This window comes from Limulus polyphemus, unplaced genomic scaffold (assembly GCF_000517525.1).
Source record: "Limulus polyphemus unplaced genomic scaffold, Limulus_polyphemus-2.1.2 Scaffold2167, whole genome shotgun sequence".
NCBI classification, from domain to species: domain Eukaryota; kingdom Metazoa; phylum Arthropoda; class Merostomata; order Xiphosura; family Limulidae; genus Limulus; species Limulus polyphemus.
This window is the reverse complement of record NW_013667777.1, coordinates 91,303-111,037: the sequence shown is the minus strand read 5'-3', so window position 1 is coordinate 111,037 and position 19,735 is coordinate 91,303. Positions and strand designations below refer to the sequence as shown.

The following is a 19,735-nucleotide window of genomic DNA, read 5'->3' as shown; positions in this document are numbered from 1 at the left end:
TTTACATCATTATATTGCTGAAGTCGGGATTAAGTGAACTTTAATTATTGACACGTTCACATGTGAACTATTAGTCTGTCTTGCTGCAGCTTTATCATGTTGAAATTCTTCGCCTTCATTTTGCTTATTAGTAAAACACAATATACTGTCTAGTTTTTATTATGTAAAACAAGACGTCCCCAAGCTCCCCGGTGGTAGAGCGGTATTTCAGAGGACTTAAAACGCTAGAAACCGGGTTTCGATACCCGTGGCGGCCAGAGCACAAATAGTCCATTGTGTAGCTTTGAACTTAACTTCAAACAACAACAACGCTCACCAATGGCTTAGCGATAAGTCTGAAGGATTATAACACTACAAACCGGGTTTCGATAGTCGTGTTGGGCAGAGCACAGATAGCCCATTATATACTGTTGCGCGTAACAACAAACAAACTTATTAATAAATCAAGCCTATTATTTGTACATCTAATGATGTCCAGTAGTTGATATGTAGTTATATCGTGATAATACTCATGAATTATGGATTAAGTTATTTCTTTATCACAAAACATTATGTGGATATAGTGCACAGCTAACCAAACTAGCATGTGCTTTGTCAAGTTCTTATAGCAAAATTAGCCCATTTTCTTGTTCGACTCAAATATCTGACCAGTGATTAATATATATTCTAAAATTTTGAAATCAAATAAAGAAGTGTAAAGTATTGCACACACAAAGAAACCAAATAAGTCTGGCGGGTCTCAGTAATGTTCAAAATGTTACGCGTGTTCTCTTAGTAGAAGTAGGAAAACATAATATAGAAAATCCTTTTTTACATTATAAGGACAATCACGATTTTTGGAAAAAAAAACTTTTTCGGTTATTATTGATTAATAAATAACGCAAAAATATTCAGTACAGTTTTCATTCATAATATATTTTGCGCAATCCATGAGTATGTTAAGAAATAGGAAACTCAATATTGCTGATGATTTGTGCAATCCATGAGTATGTTAAGAAATAGGAAACTCAATATTGCTGATGATTTGTGCAATCCATGAGTATGTTAAGAAATAGGAAACTCAATATTGCTGATGAAGAAGCTTATACTTTTTTGGATTCTCGAATTCATAAAAAATATTGAATTTGATTCTTCTTTACCTTACAAACAAGAGAGATTGCATCTCCTCGCCCCGCCGCTTCTTTTCGAGATTGTATGCGTTTATATTGGATTATGTAAAGTTTCACCTTTGAAAGCTCAGAAAATACTTCTCAGATCCATAATGATCAACGATTTGGATCGTTTCTGCAGTATGATGAGGAGTCTCAACCCTAACGTGCCCATGCAATATGGTAAAAAACAGATCACACTCTACAGACTTATTGACCGAAAACCGCGGAAATGCCCTATCTCCCCGTTATAAAAAATGATTCAAAGTGATCCATGTTTGGGGAGGACTGTACCATAATGACGTCCCATCTTATGTAAAAATTTAGTGTACATTGATTTAATAGTTTTCGAGATAGTCACGTGGAAACACCGACACACGGTTTGTTTGCTTTGAATTTCGCGCAAACCTCCACGAGGGCTATATGCACCAGCCTTCCATACTTTAGCAGTGAAAGATCAGAGGGAAGGCAGCTAGTCATCACCATCCACCACCAACCCTTGAGCTACTCTTTTACCAACGACTAGTAGGATTGACTGTCACGTGATAACTCCCCCATGGCTGAAAGGGCGAGCATGTTTGGTAGAACGGGGATTGGAACCCGTGACCCTTGGATTACGAGTCAAGCGCTCTAACTACACACACACACAGACCCGATTGCAATACTTCACAACTGGATAAATACCAAGTTTTGGGTAATCACACTATTTGTTTCTCAAAGGTATTTGTTTTCGACAATTATAATTACTCTTTTGCTGTTTGAGAATACTTTCGCTGTAAATATAAATTTACTATAACTTACTTCAGTTTATTTTTAAAGCAAGTAGACTATATTGCTATGGCCAGTGGCGTAATTACAAAAGATGCCCCCTTCCCCCCGCATAAAAAATAATTGGGCCCTCTACATATATTCCTCGGTCCCCCTTTTGGCTCGGCCCCCCTCGCAATTTTGAGGACTGCGGGGACATACGTCACTGGTTAGGCCTCTTTACATTAAACATTTAGAGTGTAGTCTGAAATACGTGAAACCGTTTAAGTGAAAATGCGGAAATTAAATGAAGTACATTGTAGGTTAAACCACTGAATACAAAATACGTATTGGTAAAAGAAATGAATGATTAGTTGACATAAATTGTAAGAAAAAAATCTATGAAAAACTGATAATTTATTAAATAAATACATAAATACAGAAGTTTAAACCAAAGGAGAATCATGTTTCATTTCAGGATTATATAAACTAAACATGAATTTCTCTCCTTATAAAGAGTGTATAGGTATGCTGTATGTGATTATTTATGATATTAGTATTAAATTAATCATTAGAGATTAAAGGTACCTATTAAAGTTTTATCCAGAAGAAGCAGTATCATTTCTATATTCTTCTTAACAAAAATACAAAAAAAATAATCTTTAATATTCTCGTAAAACTGATTATAACCGCAAGAAAAAACAAAACAAAAACACTCAATCTAAATCAATATCTTGATTTAACATATGAAAATATTTGTATTAGTTTCAAATAAAAGTCGTTTGACGATGTTTTGGAATAAAAAATTGAGTTTATATAACAAAGATTATTTATCGCATAATTACATTTTACAGAAAAGATTTTGAACTGTTTTTAACGTGTATAACAAAGCCAGTTTAGTTTCAAGAAACATGATAAGATGACATTCGAACAGCAAAGCTGAGAATAACAGTCTTATGGAATACTGTAATGTGTACAAGTTATATGGCCTATGTCCTGAATATCTGCATACAAAGAAACAAGAGAGAATCCTCAATAGCCGCGGCACTTGAAATTCTGTAAGGCAGGATCAGAGTAAATTGATATATGAGACCTTCCTTTTTATTAGCTATATTTTTGTGCGCCAGCAATACCCGATTTGATTTTATTACAACTTTAAAAATTGAAAATATTTTGTTTATATTTGAATTGATAATTGACACATATTTTTGAAATAACCTACATCAATATCAATTTTGGAACATGAACAAATTTACCATTGAAAATAACTCCTTAAATGCTTGGCATGCAAACTACATGGATCGAACCTCGAATATTAGTATTGCAGGCCCTCACATTTACTAATTGAACCATTGAGGGACAACAGTTTCTTAAATATTTAGGTTTGATGAATTTTACTTATTTTATTAAGCTTGAATTAAGTATGAATAAACGTATTAAATATTGCTTTAATAATGGTAATTTCTTAATTCTTTACAGGCTCAACATTTTCAACAACAGTAAAGAAATACGTACCTCTAATAACGGTAATTTTATTTGTCATCTTACTTTTCTTTCATTCAGAACAAACGAATCATGTAAGAAAGGTTAAACAGAGTTAAAATTCTAATGTTAAGATTTTTACAAAGTTTTTCAAGCAACGATGGTAATTCTTATTAACTTTCTTTTATAGAGCTCTTTATCATCTCTAACTATTATTACTATAAAAACAGCAACATTTACACTTGTTAGTAAGAAGAATTGTTTGAGAAACAATTGAGTGTTTTCAATTTTAAAAACTAAACAAAAGCATGCTTCAAAGGAGATAAAATCAGAAAAAAATATTACAGTTACTTAGACGAATAGCTACAAGATGATCAACGTTAGAGTTAAAGTTATCACTTTCATTTTTTGTTTATATGCTAGTGTACACAAGTATAAATTTAACAAGTTTTCAGTTTGGCGGTGGGTGTGGATAACTAGCTGCCTTCTCTCTAGTCTTTCACTGCTAAATTAGGGACGGCTAGTGCAGATAGCCCTCGTGTAGCTTTGCGCGAAATTCAAACCAATCAAGAAAAACTTGTTGGAAAATTATAGCGATGATTATACAGTGCCTTGAAAAAAGTATTCACCCCCTGCAAGTTTCAACATTTTGTTGCCGTCTGAACTTGTAGTCATGAAACTTTCAAATGGGACTATAAATTTAGAAACTACACAATCTACTTTAAACTGATAAAGCTAATAAACGCTGATATATATGCAAGTACGTTAGATTTTCAAAGACAATTAGAATATTCTCAATTGCATAAGTATTCAACCCCTTTCTACGGCAACCTTAAACCAGTTCAGGTGCATGCAAAAGATTAATTTGAAATGTTACACAATTAGTGTAATGGTCTCTGTCTGTGTTTCATTAAAGTGGTTTAATTTGACTTTAGAGTAAATGTAGCTGTTCAAACCACAACTCACATTGTGATATTAGAAACCAATTATGAAGTCCAAGGAACGTTCCAAACAAGCCAAGGATAACGTGATAGAAAAGCACAAATCAGGAGAAGGTTACAAGAAAATTTCAAAGTAGCCGATTATCCCTTTGATTAACAAGTGGAATGTGCTTCATACCATCTAGTCACTATTCAGATCAGGCCGCCCTTCCAAACGAAGCAGCTGAGCAAGCAGGAAACTGGTTAGGGGATGCCACTGTGAAGCAAAATTGATTTTGAAAGATTTGCAAAGTTCCATCCGTGTCTGAGATGGGAGTCAGTATTCATACACCGAAAGTATCTCGGTCCCTACACAAAGCTGGGCGAGTGGAAAGAAAGAAGCTATTACTGAAAAAAGAATCATCTTAAATCTCATATGAAGTTTGCATGTAAATGATACTTCAGACATGTGGAAGAAGGTTTTGTCAGGCGAGACAAAAATTGAGCTTTTTGGTCTAAATTCAAAGCGTTACGTCTGGCGCAAACCCAACACAGCACATCAACCAGTCAACACCATCCTAACTGTCACGCATGGTGGTGGCAGCATGATGTTATGGAGATATCTCTCATCAGCAGGGACTGGGAATTTTGTCAGGATTAAAGGGAAGATGGATGGTGCAAAGTACAGGCGAATCCTAGAAGAAAACCTGCTTGAGTCAGCTAAGAATATAGAACTGGGTGGAAAAATTCAAAATTCAGCTGGACAATGACCTGAAGTACAAGGCCAAAGCTACAATAGAGTGGTTTCAGAAGAAGAAAGTGAATGTCTTGGAGTGGCCTAGTCAAAGTCCCGATTTGAATCCAGTAGAAAATTTATGGCGAGATTCGAAGATTGCAGTCCATCAATGATCCCCAACGAACTTCTCAGAAATTGGGACAATTTTGCCAGGAAGAATGGGTAAAAATTACACCACCCCATTGTGCAAAGCTGGTAGAAACCTATCCAAAAAAGTCTCAAAGCATTAATTGCTGCCAAAGATGCTTCCACCAAGTACTGGCTTAGAGGGCTGAATAGTTACACAATCAGCAAATTTCATTTTATATATTTTCTTTGCTGATATTCAACATCCTCCACACATAATAGGGTTAAGTTTGATCATTAGACTTTTAAATAAAAACAAGTTCATTAAAAAATTGTTTACAATATTTGTATTTCATCAAAATGTGAAATTACTGGTAGGAGGTAAATACTTTTGCAAGGCACTATGTAAACAAGGATGTAACGAGAAAAACTATTGGGAAATTTTCATCAGAACTTTACATAAACGATATTGTAAAGTTAATATGACCAACATAATTATACCGAAATTATAATTTCTTGTTTGTGTTGCTTATATCGTAGCTCTCTACCATTTAAGAGTTTTATAAAATCTAATAATTCAGAATTTCTAAAAGAAAAAATGTTTGCGATTTTCGTTACTTGACGATAGTTGTAACAATTTTGATTATTATTGAACATTACAACAGTATAGTCCCCAGTTTCACAGCGGTATGTCTGGGGACTTACAACGCTAGAAACAGGGTTTCGATACCCGTGGTGGGCAGAACAAAGATAGCCCATTGTGTAGCTTTGTGCTTAACTTCAAACAAACAAACTAAGCAAGAAGATAATAGTAAATTTAAGAATCGTGCCAATAACAGCCATTCAACGCAGATACTCAATTTACAAACGAAATATTTGAAAATAAATATTTTTCTGTCGCCAACTTTACCTGATTTAAATAACATGTAACAGAGATATATTGTTTATCATTATTGAATTATTGATAATATTCTTATTTCCATTTCATTTAGGATTCAACTTCTACCTCGGTAATTACTACAAAATCTACTTTTTTCTCTACTGGACTTTCAAAAATCACCTCAACTACAAATGTGTCAACTACAATATCATCAACAAAACCTACCATAACACCAACAATGAAAACTACCACTTCCACTTCCACACCAACTACAACAAAAACTACCCCCATGCCAACTACAACAACTACTGCTACCACACCAATTACTACAACAGCTACAACCCCATTAACTACTAGAACTCCACCAACTACTACTACAACTACAACAACAACTACTACCGCACCAACTACTACAACTACAACAACTCCACCAACTACCACAACTACAACAACTACTACCACACCAACTACTACAACAACCCTGCCAACTACAAGAACTACAAAAATAACTACTAACACACCAACTACTACAACTACCACCATTACACCAACTACTACAACTGCCACTACTACACCAACTACTACAACTACCACTACTACACCAACTACAACAAAAAATACTGCTACTATCAAATCAATTACGATTACAAACACCCCTTCTTCACCCACTACAGCCTCATCAGTTACAACTTCTCAACAGATAGCTGCAAAGGTGTTAACCACAATAATTGAAAAATCTACTTCCAAATTTATTACGACACCTTATTCGACTACAAATGATGAAACCCTATCAACCATCCCAACAAACTTACCATCTGCAGGAAGTACTATTTCGGGATCTATCACGCCAATTAATTTAACTATGTCGGAGGAGGCCTTGACAGCTACCACACCTATGATTTCTACTGCAAGGCCAACGAACGTAACAACAGCCCACCATAGATCCGGAAATCCTTCTGCATCTACAGGCAATTCTGGCCAGAGTATTTCTCCACTTACTATTGGAATTGTCGTAGTTTCACTAGGAGTGGTAGGTTTCGTAACTTTGCTTGTCATCGTGTTAGTCAAAAAGAAAAAGAAAGGGAAGATGATGGACGAATATCCCGAAATGAAATATCTACCAGACAATGAAGTTTTGGAGTACGCCGACGCTACCGCCGAAGTCAGCACTTAAACAGGTGAAATGCAGTTTGCTCCACAAGGAACTGGAGCTACAGTTATTAAATAATGGCACCTAATAGAACTTTAACTGGACACAAGCTGTTGTTTGGAAGATCATGATAACTAGAACCCTCGTTGATCATGATAACCCTTGTAAATAAGCTGTGATTATGTTCATAATTGTGGACTATAAACAGGTTTTATAGGACTTAACAGTCAGTGAAAGATGATTTTTCTTTGTTGATCATCTCTTCTAATGTATGGGTTTTTATGTAGTTTTTTTTAGAGAAAATCGGGACTCTTTCTGTTTCCGTATTGTAACCTTCTAAGCACACACACACACACACATATATAAGCTGTTGAATAGAGGCAGTAGATAACGTGGAGGCCAGATAGCAGGGTATAATATTAAAAAATTGAGGGAGAGGCCACTAGAGGAATAGCTGTATTAGAAATGTTAAAATATATTTTTTTGAAATAAAATACACAGTTCATATTTAATTTTTTTCGGTACAAACCCAACTCTATGTATTAATCATCTAAATCAGTGGCTTATTCTTGTGAAGTAATAAAAACACACAGTTTTTAAGTTTTTTAAAAATCCCAATTCAACTCTATGAATTAATCATCTGTATTATTGGCTTATTTTAGTGAAATAATAAAAACACACATTTTTTAAGTTTTCTTCTTTCAATCCAAACTCAACTCTATAAATTAATCATATATATTATTGGCTTATTCTGGTGATAAAAACACACAGCTCTTATTTGACGCTTTTCAATACAACTCAACTATCTAATACATTAAGGAGTACTTAGAAGTTGCTGTACTCTTGAGGTATGTTTTGCGTAATTGCACATTAATCATTTTATTCTATTTTTTGTTCTCTCGAGGACTTTTAGACCGTTTCAAACGAAAACTACTACTATCTCTTGAAATGATTTCAAACACTGGAGCTAAAGGTAAATCCTACTATCAAAACTTTTTTTTTTTCAAACACAAATTAAACATGATCCGATGAAAAAACTTTATGTTAGATGCTACTTCTTAGAAACTTATTTATTAACTTCTGTTTTTGATAGCTATTACATACAATAATTTATTGATAGCTAAAGTCATTTGAGTTATGAGGACTTCTTTAACGTATTTCTGATTCTGCTGTACAGGTTTAAAGAATACAACATATTCCAAGCTGTACAACTGTACAACTAAACAGTAGTCCACTGGTTGGTCGGTTTAAGAACTTACAATGCTAAAGTCCGTGGCTCGTTTCACCCTGGTAGACAGAGCGCAGATCGCCCATTGTGTAGCTTTTCGCTAAAACAAGAACAATAATGACTAATCATTAAATTTAATATCATAACGTTTCTAGGATTGTGATTAAGTTTTTGCAGTATTGTATAACTGTTGAATTTTTTGGTAAGCGTGTGAGAAACCTCTAATACATAGCATTAAACAAAAAATGTAACCGATTCAAAATAGTTTCCTATTTGGACTGTAAAAACTTGACAATCAGATCCAAACATATAAGTAATACCAAGCATGTTTTACTTTCTCCTGGACCCATTTACAGTACTGTAAGATAGTGAAAGCACAATTAACTATTGCAACAAGAACAAAGTTAATAGCCATATGGCGTGTCTAAGAACAAGAATTTACGATTCAAGTATCAGTAAATTTAATGTAATATTGCTAGAGCTGTAACTTGCTATAAAACGTTTATCAAATGGTTTATATTATGATCACACAACTGAAAGAAACTAGGAAGACTAAAACGTGAATCTTTTTTTATATACAGTATTTCATAATCTTCCAGAAAAGATGTTTGTAGATTTTATGTTAGCCTTGTTTTCCAGAATAGTGGTAAAAGATAATATAGTTGGCTAAAAAAATTATTTTCGTTCGATAAGAATTATGTTATGTTTTTCTGGGCTACATTTTTTACAAATATTTCAGTTATAAATTAATATATTTTTCTTGTTAACGAAATAAGACAGGATTAATTTTAATTAACACTTTATAAGAATGGTGTTATGTTTTTCTGGGCTACATTTTTTACAAACATTTCGGTTATAAATTAATATATTTTTCTTGTTAACAAAATAAGAGAGAATTAATTTTAATTAACAGTTATAATTCCCTAACAATTAGTCTTTACTGAATCAATTTCTAGAAAACAACAACAAGGAAATTGTTTTCACATTTGAATGTGGTTTACTCCAAAATGTGTTGATGTAACACATTCATCAAAATATAGAAATTTACTTTTTAAAAACTTAAATATTTAGTACTATTCAAATTTATTTTACATTGAAGTATGTAAAAATTTTCTGATTACAACATTTTGCATGCGTGCACAAAAGCAACAAAACTGGAATAAAGGGTCAGCTTTATAAAAATAGCAGAATTATATAAAACAACAAACCCTGTAAAGATGTTCAAGAAGAAAATATTGAGGAAAACTTGGTTTCCTTATTTTATTGCAACTGGAATAAGCAGCAATATGAAAATAAAAAAATGGTTAAACTTAACATGGCTGGGGTACGACTTGTTCCAGGTCTCTTTCTGGATGGTCCTGGTGCCTTAAATTATAAATCTTCGATCTTAACACATCTTTGTGCTGTGAATTTATGGATGTTTCGCGCGGAAAGAGCTGTTACATACCCTTCCCAAAAGCGACCAGTTTTCGATGGTATCATACTACCTACGTAACGCCAAACAAAGTCAAAATGTAGTTATGATGCATTCCGTTCCACCGCAACTTTATATCGGCTGTGATTGTCACGTGATTTGCTAACTTACATGTATGAAGCTGCTGTTTTAATGTGATGTAAAAGTGTTTCTATATACTCGGAGATATAATAATCGTGGTAGTCAAGCATTTGGAACAGCTGTGGGCATATCCCAAGTTTGGCGAAAAGTTCGCTTCTTTATAGTGAGTCACGGCAATGTTACTCCATCCTTCTAGCTAGGCTGGAATTACTGCCGTGCCTCTAGATAGTGAAATCGGTTGACTGGTTGTTCTATAATTTACCTTCTTGAAAAGGGTTAATTATAAACATGTTAAATGGTTGACTGTTCAAAAGGAAATGTATGGCAAATATATTACTAAATAATCGAGAAACGTTCTGTGTAACAATCTTATTGTAATGATTAAAAAATAATCTTGATGCTACAACATTACATGAAAGTTATGATTTAAAATTTTGAAGTAGAAAAAGATACTTGTTAAATTCTTACAGTACATATATACAGAAATTAACATGCATATATATTTTTTGCTTATTTCTTTTTTCTCTGTTTTATATTCGTACGAAATGGATAGGCAGTCATCCACTTTCCTAATTTCTCTGTTTTATATTCGTACGAAATGGATAGGCAGTCATCCACTTTCCTAATTTCTCTGTTTTATATTCGTACGAAATGGATAGGCAGCCATCCACTTTCCTAATTTCTCTGCTTTATATTCGTACGAAATGGATAGGCAGCCATCCACTTTCCTAATTACTATTATTCTGCTAGTAGAACGTGTTTAAATTCGACAAGATCTATAGAGCTGTGGTATTTCAAGTCACGGTTCTAAAACCAAGTAAAAAAATGGCTCATTTAAGTGGAACAGACCGACAGACATCCGTTTCCCCAAATCATATTTTTGTATATCCAAGATTATGAATTATATTTTGCAAAATATTCATATAAATGTAAAGATTAATAATTCTATAATATTTAACTCATCTTAAACATTATAATCGCTAACGTTAATGAAATTAACTTTAAAGAAAATAAAGTTAATGTTCGAACAGGTATGTCTTTAGATCTAAAAGTAAGTTCAGACTACATATCAACAGCATAATTGAGTCTCTAAGTGCTGAAACAAGAGGAGTTCAAAACGTATTCAGATTAAATATCAGTTACATAGTTGAGTCTCTAAGTGTAGAAGTAAGAGGAGTTCAAAACCTATTCAGACTAAATATCAGTAATATAGTTGAGTCCCTAAGTGTAGAAGTAAGAGGAGTACAAAACGTTGTAAACACTCATTGCTGTAAACACGCGCTTTGGGGCTGTGGGTATGTTATAAAAATGGTAGTCCAATCTATATTTTTTGGTCAGACAAGAGTAGCCCATAAGTTGGCAGCGAGTGCTGGTTGAATGGTTACGCACATATAATTCTTGTGTTACATTGTGTGAAACTTTTAAGATAAACAAATAATTCTAACTTCGCGCGGATTCTAATGTTAAAAAAAATAAATATTTTTGATGTTGTAAACGGCCTAATGAACATTGACAGAAGAGTATTTTTTTTTTATAACGTTCACATGTGAAGAAAAAAGTTAAACCAAATTTCGACCTTCTAAGAGAACTTTGGTGTGCCCTGCAAAAACTAGATGCAATGGTTGTTAAAATAATTGAACAAAAAATATATATGGTAATCAAGAAAACAGAGAAAGAATTCTTACAATTACAGTAAGGAAGTAATAATTTGAAAACTAAGATGATGAATTTTGGTTTGATATTTACCACGTTCAAGAATTTCAAGAATGCATGTCTTAAAAACAGCAGTAGTAGCTATTCTCATAAATATCCCAAGATGCACTTTAACGTTGATTTCCAGCGAAATTTCAATGAGTTGCAAAAATAAATCTTGTTCTTTCTACCACAAACAGTTTGTAAATTTGAGAAAATACAAGACTAATATATCTGAATTCATTTTGATGAAAGACATCAGAAGCGATAAACACTCCAAATATGACTCAAGTGTTAATTGTTCATTTAACTCATCATATTTTAGAAACTCTGATGACTTGGAGGTTTTGTTAAACCACTAACACCATTTTTTATGTTAGAAATTAGCTCCAACTTCTTTCATGTATTCAGTACAGACATACAAGTCTTTGTATCTACGATTATAAACCCTTTGCTAAAATTATTTTCTGGTGTTCAAACGATTTATTTTTGATATTTTCTGTCAAGTGTCAGAGGTGGTTACTTCGAAAACAATAAATAGTAAGATTTTTTAGACTGAAACTTTAAATTTCCAAACATATCTTTGTAGAAAAAGTTGTTTGATTCAGTTCAAGCCCCACTTTGTTTATCAAAAGGGCTTATTTAATTCACAGTGCAAATTCAGCGTTTACTTATCCTTCAAGTGTTCCGACCTAACTGGAAGGCATAAACGGTGGAGTTCTTGCAATATTGGAAAAATAGCTTTATCCCAAATAATAGGATTTGCCTTACTATCTATAGATCTTGATCTGGATGGTTGTTTATCATTGTTTGAATTATTTCTTCAGGATCTAAAACAATGGAACAAATATCTCTTTCAAGATGCTCTGTGAGCAGCATCGTAGGTTTAGCAGTTGATAATTTTAATTGTAAGTGAAGAAGGTAAGATATGAAGAATAATAAGAGTTTAATATTCTCAGTAAGAATAAGGATATCGTCTACTAATCAGAGTGAATTATAATAACAAAAGCATAGATATTTTAAAAGATCAAACAAAAAGTGTACATATAAGGAATAATAGGGCAAAAACAAGAGAAGTTAAACTAGTAATACATTTACTTAAATATAAAAATAGTTTTAAAGGAAGAAATCTGTGTTTTCAGGTTTCCCAAAGATTCGTATGTTAATCCACCCTTTAAGACATTTTTTTGATATCGGTTGTCAAAACTAAAATTATCAATATATACACACGTAAGTTATAAAAAACACTTTATGATTTTAAGTTACTATATCTTAAAAGAGGTGTTGAATTCTCAAAGAGGGTCATAAACTTAAAGTTTGATAATAATGCATCGTTAACTAGCCAGGATGTTGAGCCATTATTTGCGAACATTCCTTTAAATGGTGAACACATTTATAAAGTCAGTTTCCACCCCTATTTAAGTGATATTTCATGCGTCAAAGAAAGTGATTCGAATTGTCTAGCCTTTTCTGGACTATATGGAATTTAAAAAAGAATTATAGGGTTTCATTAAAAAGGTCTTACAGGTCCGATTTGTTTGTGGTTTTAAGCATTGCTAGACATCAGAATTACTTTTACGTTAAGGATAGAATCAATGTATTCAACCGCTCTAGCGACATCTACAAATATGAGTGAAAAGGATTATAAACTAAGTTGAATTAACATGCTTGTTTCACAAAGCTATATTTGGAACTTTAAAATCTGTGTTTGGAGAATAAATTAACTTAAATCCTCTCTAAACTTTGCAACTTTATTTCTATAACCACTTATATTTTGTTCTAGCTCATATCGTTGTTATTTATTGCACTATATTTTGTTCTAGCTCATATCGTTGTTACTTATTGCACAATATTTTTTTTAGCTCATATCGTTGTTAGTTATTGCACTATATTTTTTTCTAGCTCATATCGTTGTTACTCATTGCACTATATATTTTTCTAGCTCACATCGTTGTTACTTATTGCACTATATATTTTTCTAGCTCATATCGTTGTTACCTATTGCACTATTTTTCTTTTGGCTCATATCGTTGTTAGTTATTGCACTATATATTTTTTCTAGCTCATATCGTTGTTACCTATTGCACTATATATTTTTTCTAGCTCACATCGTTGTTACTTATAGCATTATATATTTTTTCTAGCTCATATCATTGTTATTTATTGCACTATATATTTTTCTAGCTCATATCGTTGTTACTCATTGCACTATATATTTTTTCTAGCTCATATCGTTGTTACCTATTGCACTATTTTTTTCTTTTGGCTCATATCGTTGTTACTTATTGCACTATATATATATATTTTTAGGAACCGTCTTAATCCCTCCCTTCTCGATGCGGAAAGTCACTGTCACAACTGCTACATTCATATTTCCACATAGACACAAGCATTACCGTATTGTCAGAACAAACTATCATACATGTATGATGTCATCTTAAACCACATGTTGAACTTTGATATTATTCTCCCATACTCAGTTCGCTTTTAAAGAAAGAATGTTTATTTTTTCTCTGTATATCATTCTTGTTAAAAAACAAACATAATAGCAGTGCATTACTTGCTATTCTTACAAAAGAATAGCATTAAATGTCAACGCACAAAAATCAAAGAACAACATAAATTTTATATCATTATTAGTGAATTTTTTTGTTTTTTCAAGTGTTTAAATTTTTATCAGTGTTATTTATTTTAATATTCAAACATATATTCAAACTTACTATTCGAGAGCGGGCACACTGTACTTTGAAGAATCCAGCCTCCCAATGCAGAGGTTCCTGTACAGTAAAAGTCCGAAAAGTAAAAATTGATCTGATAAAAGGACAGACAAATGACGTCTAAAAAAATCGATAAGGGAAAGAAAATACTTGGTAGAATGTGAGAAAATTTGATTTGCAGAAGATTTTTTAAGCGGTTTATCTCCTGTACAATTTTTAAACTTAACATACTTTTTAAATAAAGATAAAAAAGCAGAGTTAGTATCATAGATTGATACAACTTGTACAGTAAAATAAAGAGATATTAGAGGGTACCATATTAAAACGATTTGAATATAATAACATTTTTATAGATGCCACGTCATCATTAAAAACTCCTGTCCAAAAGTAAGTGAAGGTCTGAGCTAAAATAATTTAAAAATTAACGAAGACAGTCCTATAACAAACTTACCAGAAGTGTGTTATGTCATAAAGCAATACCTTAGAAAAAATATAGCGTTAACTTATTTGAATGCATTTAATCATCACCTGGGTACCTTATAACTAATAACGATATTTTCGGCCGTAGTCCCAGTAATGTCTCAAGAGGTTTTGACCAATTTAAATTAACCCGGGATACACATTCTAAACTAATAGTACCAAATGATTTTCATTAATTAATAAATATTCAAAAATATGTAAAGCATTATCATCAATAACATTTAACGGAACTAACTATAAAAAAAATGGAGTAAATTATTGGCTAGTACACAAATAAAAACACCCGTTATTTTTCATTAAGATTCACACAACTTACCAGTATACACAAAACGTGAATACACAGAAACACGTTCATATATTAGCAATAGCGTACATCGAAAACAAACAAAAGCACACTAGTTACTTAGAAGCATAGTTATACCGATGCTCCGTCACAGGCACTTTAGAAGATTCAATTTATTTTTGTATAGTCAGCCGGCCAAAAAAGTAGGTATTTTTCTTTTTTTAAATTCTTTCTCTGAACTAAAAGCTTTGTCATTGTATTTGAAGAAAGGGATTTCTGGACTATAAAATACATTATGTACAAAAACACAACAGACGCTTTTCGTACCCTCTCCCCATTATCCTGAAACTAGTGGGGTGGATTTAAGCCCCTGACGTTCTGATCTGTGTGAGCAGTTGGACTGATATGTGGTACATATCTTGTTATTTGCCATATAAAACACTTATCATAGAAATCAAATTTGCGTTCTAGCTGTATCGGCTATTCAACTCAGCAATAACCCAAATTCACATATTCAAGGTTTAAAATTCACTATACTCACGTAACTGTTAATGCATAGAGAAAGAAGGTTAATTCTTTCACCAAAATGTAGTTTAGATTTATCCAAATTAAAAAAATAAAGGATCCTTTCTCAATTTTTTAATTGAAAATGTTGAATTCAAAATAATTTAACAAGCACTTACGAAGCCTATATGTTCTGCGTGACGTGGCATTTTTCTTACTCTTTTGTTTGAGGGTTTCTCGTCAGCTGTGGTATTTTTCTTACTCTTTTGTTTAAGGGCTTCTTGTTACCTGTGCATTTTTCTTAATCTTTTGTTTGAGGGTTTCTCGTTAGCTGTGCCATTCTTGTTACTCTTTTGTTTAAGGGTTTCTTGTTAGCTGTGGCATTCTTGTTACTCTTTTGTTTGAGGGTTTCTCGTTAGCTGTGGCATTCTTGTTACCCTTTTTGTTTGATGGTATCTCGTTAGCTGTGGCATTCTTGTTACTCTTTTGTTTGAGGGTTTCTCGCTAGCTGTGGCATTCTTCTTACACTTTTGTTTGAGGGTTTCTCATTAGCTGTGGCATTCTTGTTACTCTTTTGTTTGAGGGTATCTCGTTAGATGTGGCATTCTTGTTACTCTTTTGTTTGAGGGTATCTCGTTAGATGTGGCATTCTTGTTACTCTTTTGTTTGAGGGTTTCTCGTTAGCTGTGGCATTCCTGTTACTCTTTTGTTTGAGGTTTTCTCGTTAGCTGTGGCATTCTTGTTACTCTTTTGTTTGAGGGTATCTCGTTAGTTGTGGCATTCTTGTTATTCTTTTGTTTGAGGGTATCTCGTTAGCTGTGGCATTCTTGTTACTCTTTCGTTTGAGAGTTTCGCGTTAGTTATCATGCAGCTGAACGATGAGAAAAAGCAGATCGATTTTTCATCAAAGTGTCTGATATTTCTCATAGAATCTTGTTAAATGCTCGGCCATATTGTTTTTCTTTGCTGTGTGTTTTCTTAACTATTCTTTTAATACTAATCAAACATCTGCAATAACCACGTCAACTGCTATATTTTCGTACCCTTCGATTTTAAAAAGAACTGTTTCATCTTGTAACCCATTTGCCCAATGGTGAATCACTTTCTGCCTCTGCTCTGTCGCTGTAAATACAAGCTGTCAAACCTCCTTTGCTTTGATATACGTTATATTTGACATATAAACAACGTGACGTCAACTCTAACGCCAGTGAAGACCTGCTGGATATATCTGTTGAAGGGCTTTTTGTGTCATCAATTTCTTAACTGTGTACGTCTCTAGTTTCTGTTCGTGGATATACTTACTTCTCTATTGTCTGTGACACATAGGCTTCTTTGAAAGAAATGTACCTATGTCTTTGATCAGAGGCCACAGCTTATTATAAACCTCATTCTTTCGTGTTTCCATGGTATTTCTTATGGAGCTTATTCAGGTTATCAAGTGTATCTTATAGGTTCTCTAATTGACATATCAGACAATTGCTAAAGTTAGTAAGCAGTGATGATCTTCTCTTACAAGTGAAAGCAGGATTCATTTTTGAAGTTTTATTACTCCAACTGTTTAGTATATCCCTCCACCTATTAAACCTGAAAAAGAAACGAGACGCCAGTTAAAGTCACATTGTCATCATGTAATTATGCTAAAAGTCTGCATCTAATGAAAGGGTTCTCTTACACATGACAGTACCTGCTCCTATAACTCCAAATTTTCAACATTTGAAAGTCCTCATTGTATAGCATTTATACCTTGACACACTCTATGTTTATTTTAATATCAGCTTCAGAGTATTCCTGATCTCTATAGGCTAGAAAGCAATATCGTTCTGAGTTTTCTGGTCTTTTAAACAGACGAGAACTATTTTGTTTGTACCAACTCTCAGATCTAAGAAATATCATTACTGATTTGACTAAATATGTCAGAAAAGTATTTAAAAACTTTTTACAATTTATAATATCTCAGTTATATTGTGATAAAACATTATCCATCTAACTCTATCTACTAATTACTTATTCTTATATAATTAAACTTATATGTACCTCTAATTTCAGTAATTATCACTTTTTCGTTCCAATTGTACATTTTTACATTTTAGCAATAAACGTAGACATAATTGTGCAAAACTATATATTTTAGCCAAATATAAATAACAAGGCGCCGCGCCATCTAGCTCTATTTAACAACAATTTAGGAAAATATACTGAATTCTACCCCAAATTTACATACAATTCATGTTTCACGTCATACTAGTGTAAACAAAAAGAACACCCCAACAATACCAATGGTAGCTTGTGGCAAATACTTTGTATCTGTTTGTGCGGAAGGTATCAAATTATCATACTCAGAAGGTTGTAAGTTCATGTCCCTATATAGATAAGAGTCCTAAGAGACTTACATCCACGCTACTTGTATGGTCATAGGATGGGTGTTCACTAGAGTCTAGAGGTGGAGCATCAGGTGTTTGACAGTTGAGATATAGAGTCAAAAATTTTACTTCGGAGCCTGTAACATTCAACCCATTTTTCTGTATGCTACAAAGTTTGTCCCTCTGACTAGTAATACTAAAACAAAGAACAAGACTAGTGATTCTAAGTGTCATTTCGTATTTATATGTAAGCCATGACAATTATTTCACAAAAGGATTTATATGATACTGGTTATAGCCAGCTTGGTACTTAAGAAGTTCTTCAGATACAAATGATATCTGATTGTCGAGAAATGATTTTAATGATCATATAATCCAAATCAAGAGGAAGAAAATTATCAGGATATTCAACCTGACGCTTGACAAGTATGTTCTCAAAGTTTTTTATTACTTTTTTTTCAAGATTTTAAATGGTACGATATCAACTATTTCTTAGTTGTGTAGAGATATCCACATGCACAGTTTATTTACTGTATATCTTCGTGTGAGGTCAATTAATCGTCGAAACTTTTTTGGATTTTTACAAACACATGAAACGCTCCCATCTTAATATCTTAAATATTCAAAAACCTTTAACATCTAACGCATTTTGAGCATAATATATCGAAAAGAAAAATACAGTTTATACAAAAATATAATTTCGACTATGAAAGTATTTTCCTTGTCGATATTTCAACCATATTTCACGATGCTCGTTGTAAGGCTAAGATGGAACGATGAATCGAATTGTGAATACTTACACTAGTTTGGTAACGAAAAATACAAAAGACATGAAAAACGAGTCTTTGCCTTATACGGGGGGGAGTCCCTAAACCAACAGTCTTAGTAACGAAAAATACAAAAGACATGAAAAACGAGTCTTTGCCTTATACGGGGGGGAGTCCCTAAACCAACAGTCTTAGTAACAAAAAATACAAAAGACATGAAAAACGAGTCTTTGCCTTATACGGGGGGGAGTCCCTAAACCAACAGTCTTAGTACTCATGCTATTTCATTCAATCGTATTATAAATTTATATGGTCAGGCAGAATATTCATAGTATTTACATTATAGCAAAAATAGAATAACACAAATATATAATCCCGATAATACAGTAGTCAGGAACAGTGTTGTGGCTGTTCATAATATTTATATTATAGCAATATCCCCCAGTGGCACAGCGGTATATCTACGGACTTACCATGCTAGAAACCGGGTTTCGATACCCATGGTGGGCAGAGCACAGATAGCCCATTGCGTAGCTTTGTGCTTAAGTACAAGCAATCAATCAAACAATATTATGGCAAAAAATAGAATAACAACAATAATTACCATTCTGATAACGCAGGTTTTAGGCAAAATGTTATGGTTCTTCGTAGTATTTCTTTTATAAAATAACAAAATATACATAACTGTGACAAGCGTATGGCTCTCACTGGTAGATCAAATGTATTTCTAAGAATTCGGTGTCAGTAAATGTGTTGGCACTTTCTATCTCGTTACAGACAGAAGTATTTTGGTTTGTAATGAGGGGAGAATACGTTATACCAAAATAAAAACGTATTCGCGAAAAGTATAAAATACATAGGATCAAAAATGTTGATAAACCCAACAAATTGAGGGCTTTCTTGTTCAGAGGAGAATTCGGGATGATCAAGAATGTAAAACATGAACGTATATTTGATGAA

General features: G+C 33.0%; 1 protein-coding gene across 1 annotated transcript in view; it reads left to right on the top strand.

Moving 5' to 3' along the window:
- The window catches only part of LOC106466142 (zonadhesin-like), a 91,691-nt gene extending 84,261 nt beyond the window's left edge, over positions 1–7,430 (top strand). The window contains exons 8-9 of the mRNA XM_013926384.2: positions 3,375–3,421; positions 6,152–7,430. Of these exons, the coding sequence (XP_013781838.1) occupies positions 3,375–3,421; positions 6,152–7,213 (1,109 nt within the window). The 3' untranslated portion in view covers positions 7,214–7,430. The remainder of the gene's footprint in view (positions 1–3,374; positions 3,422–6,151) is intronic.
- Positions 7,431–19,735: the final 12,305 nt, after the last annotated feature.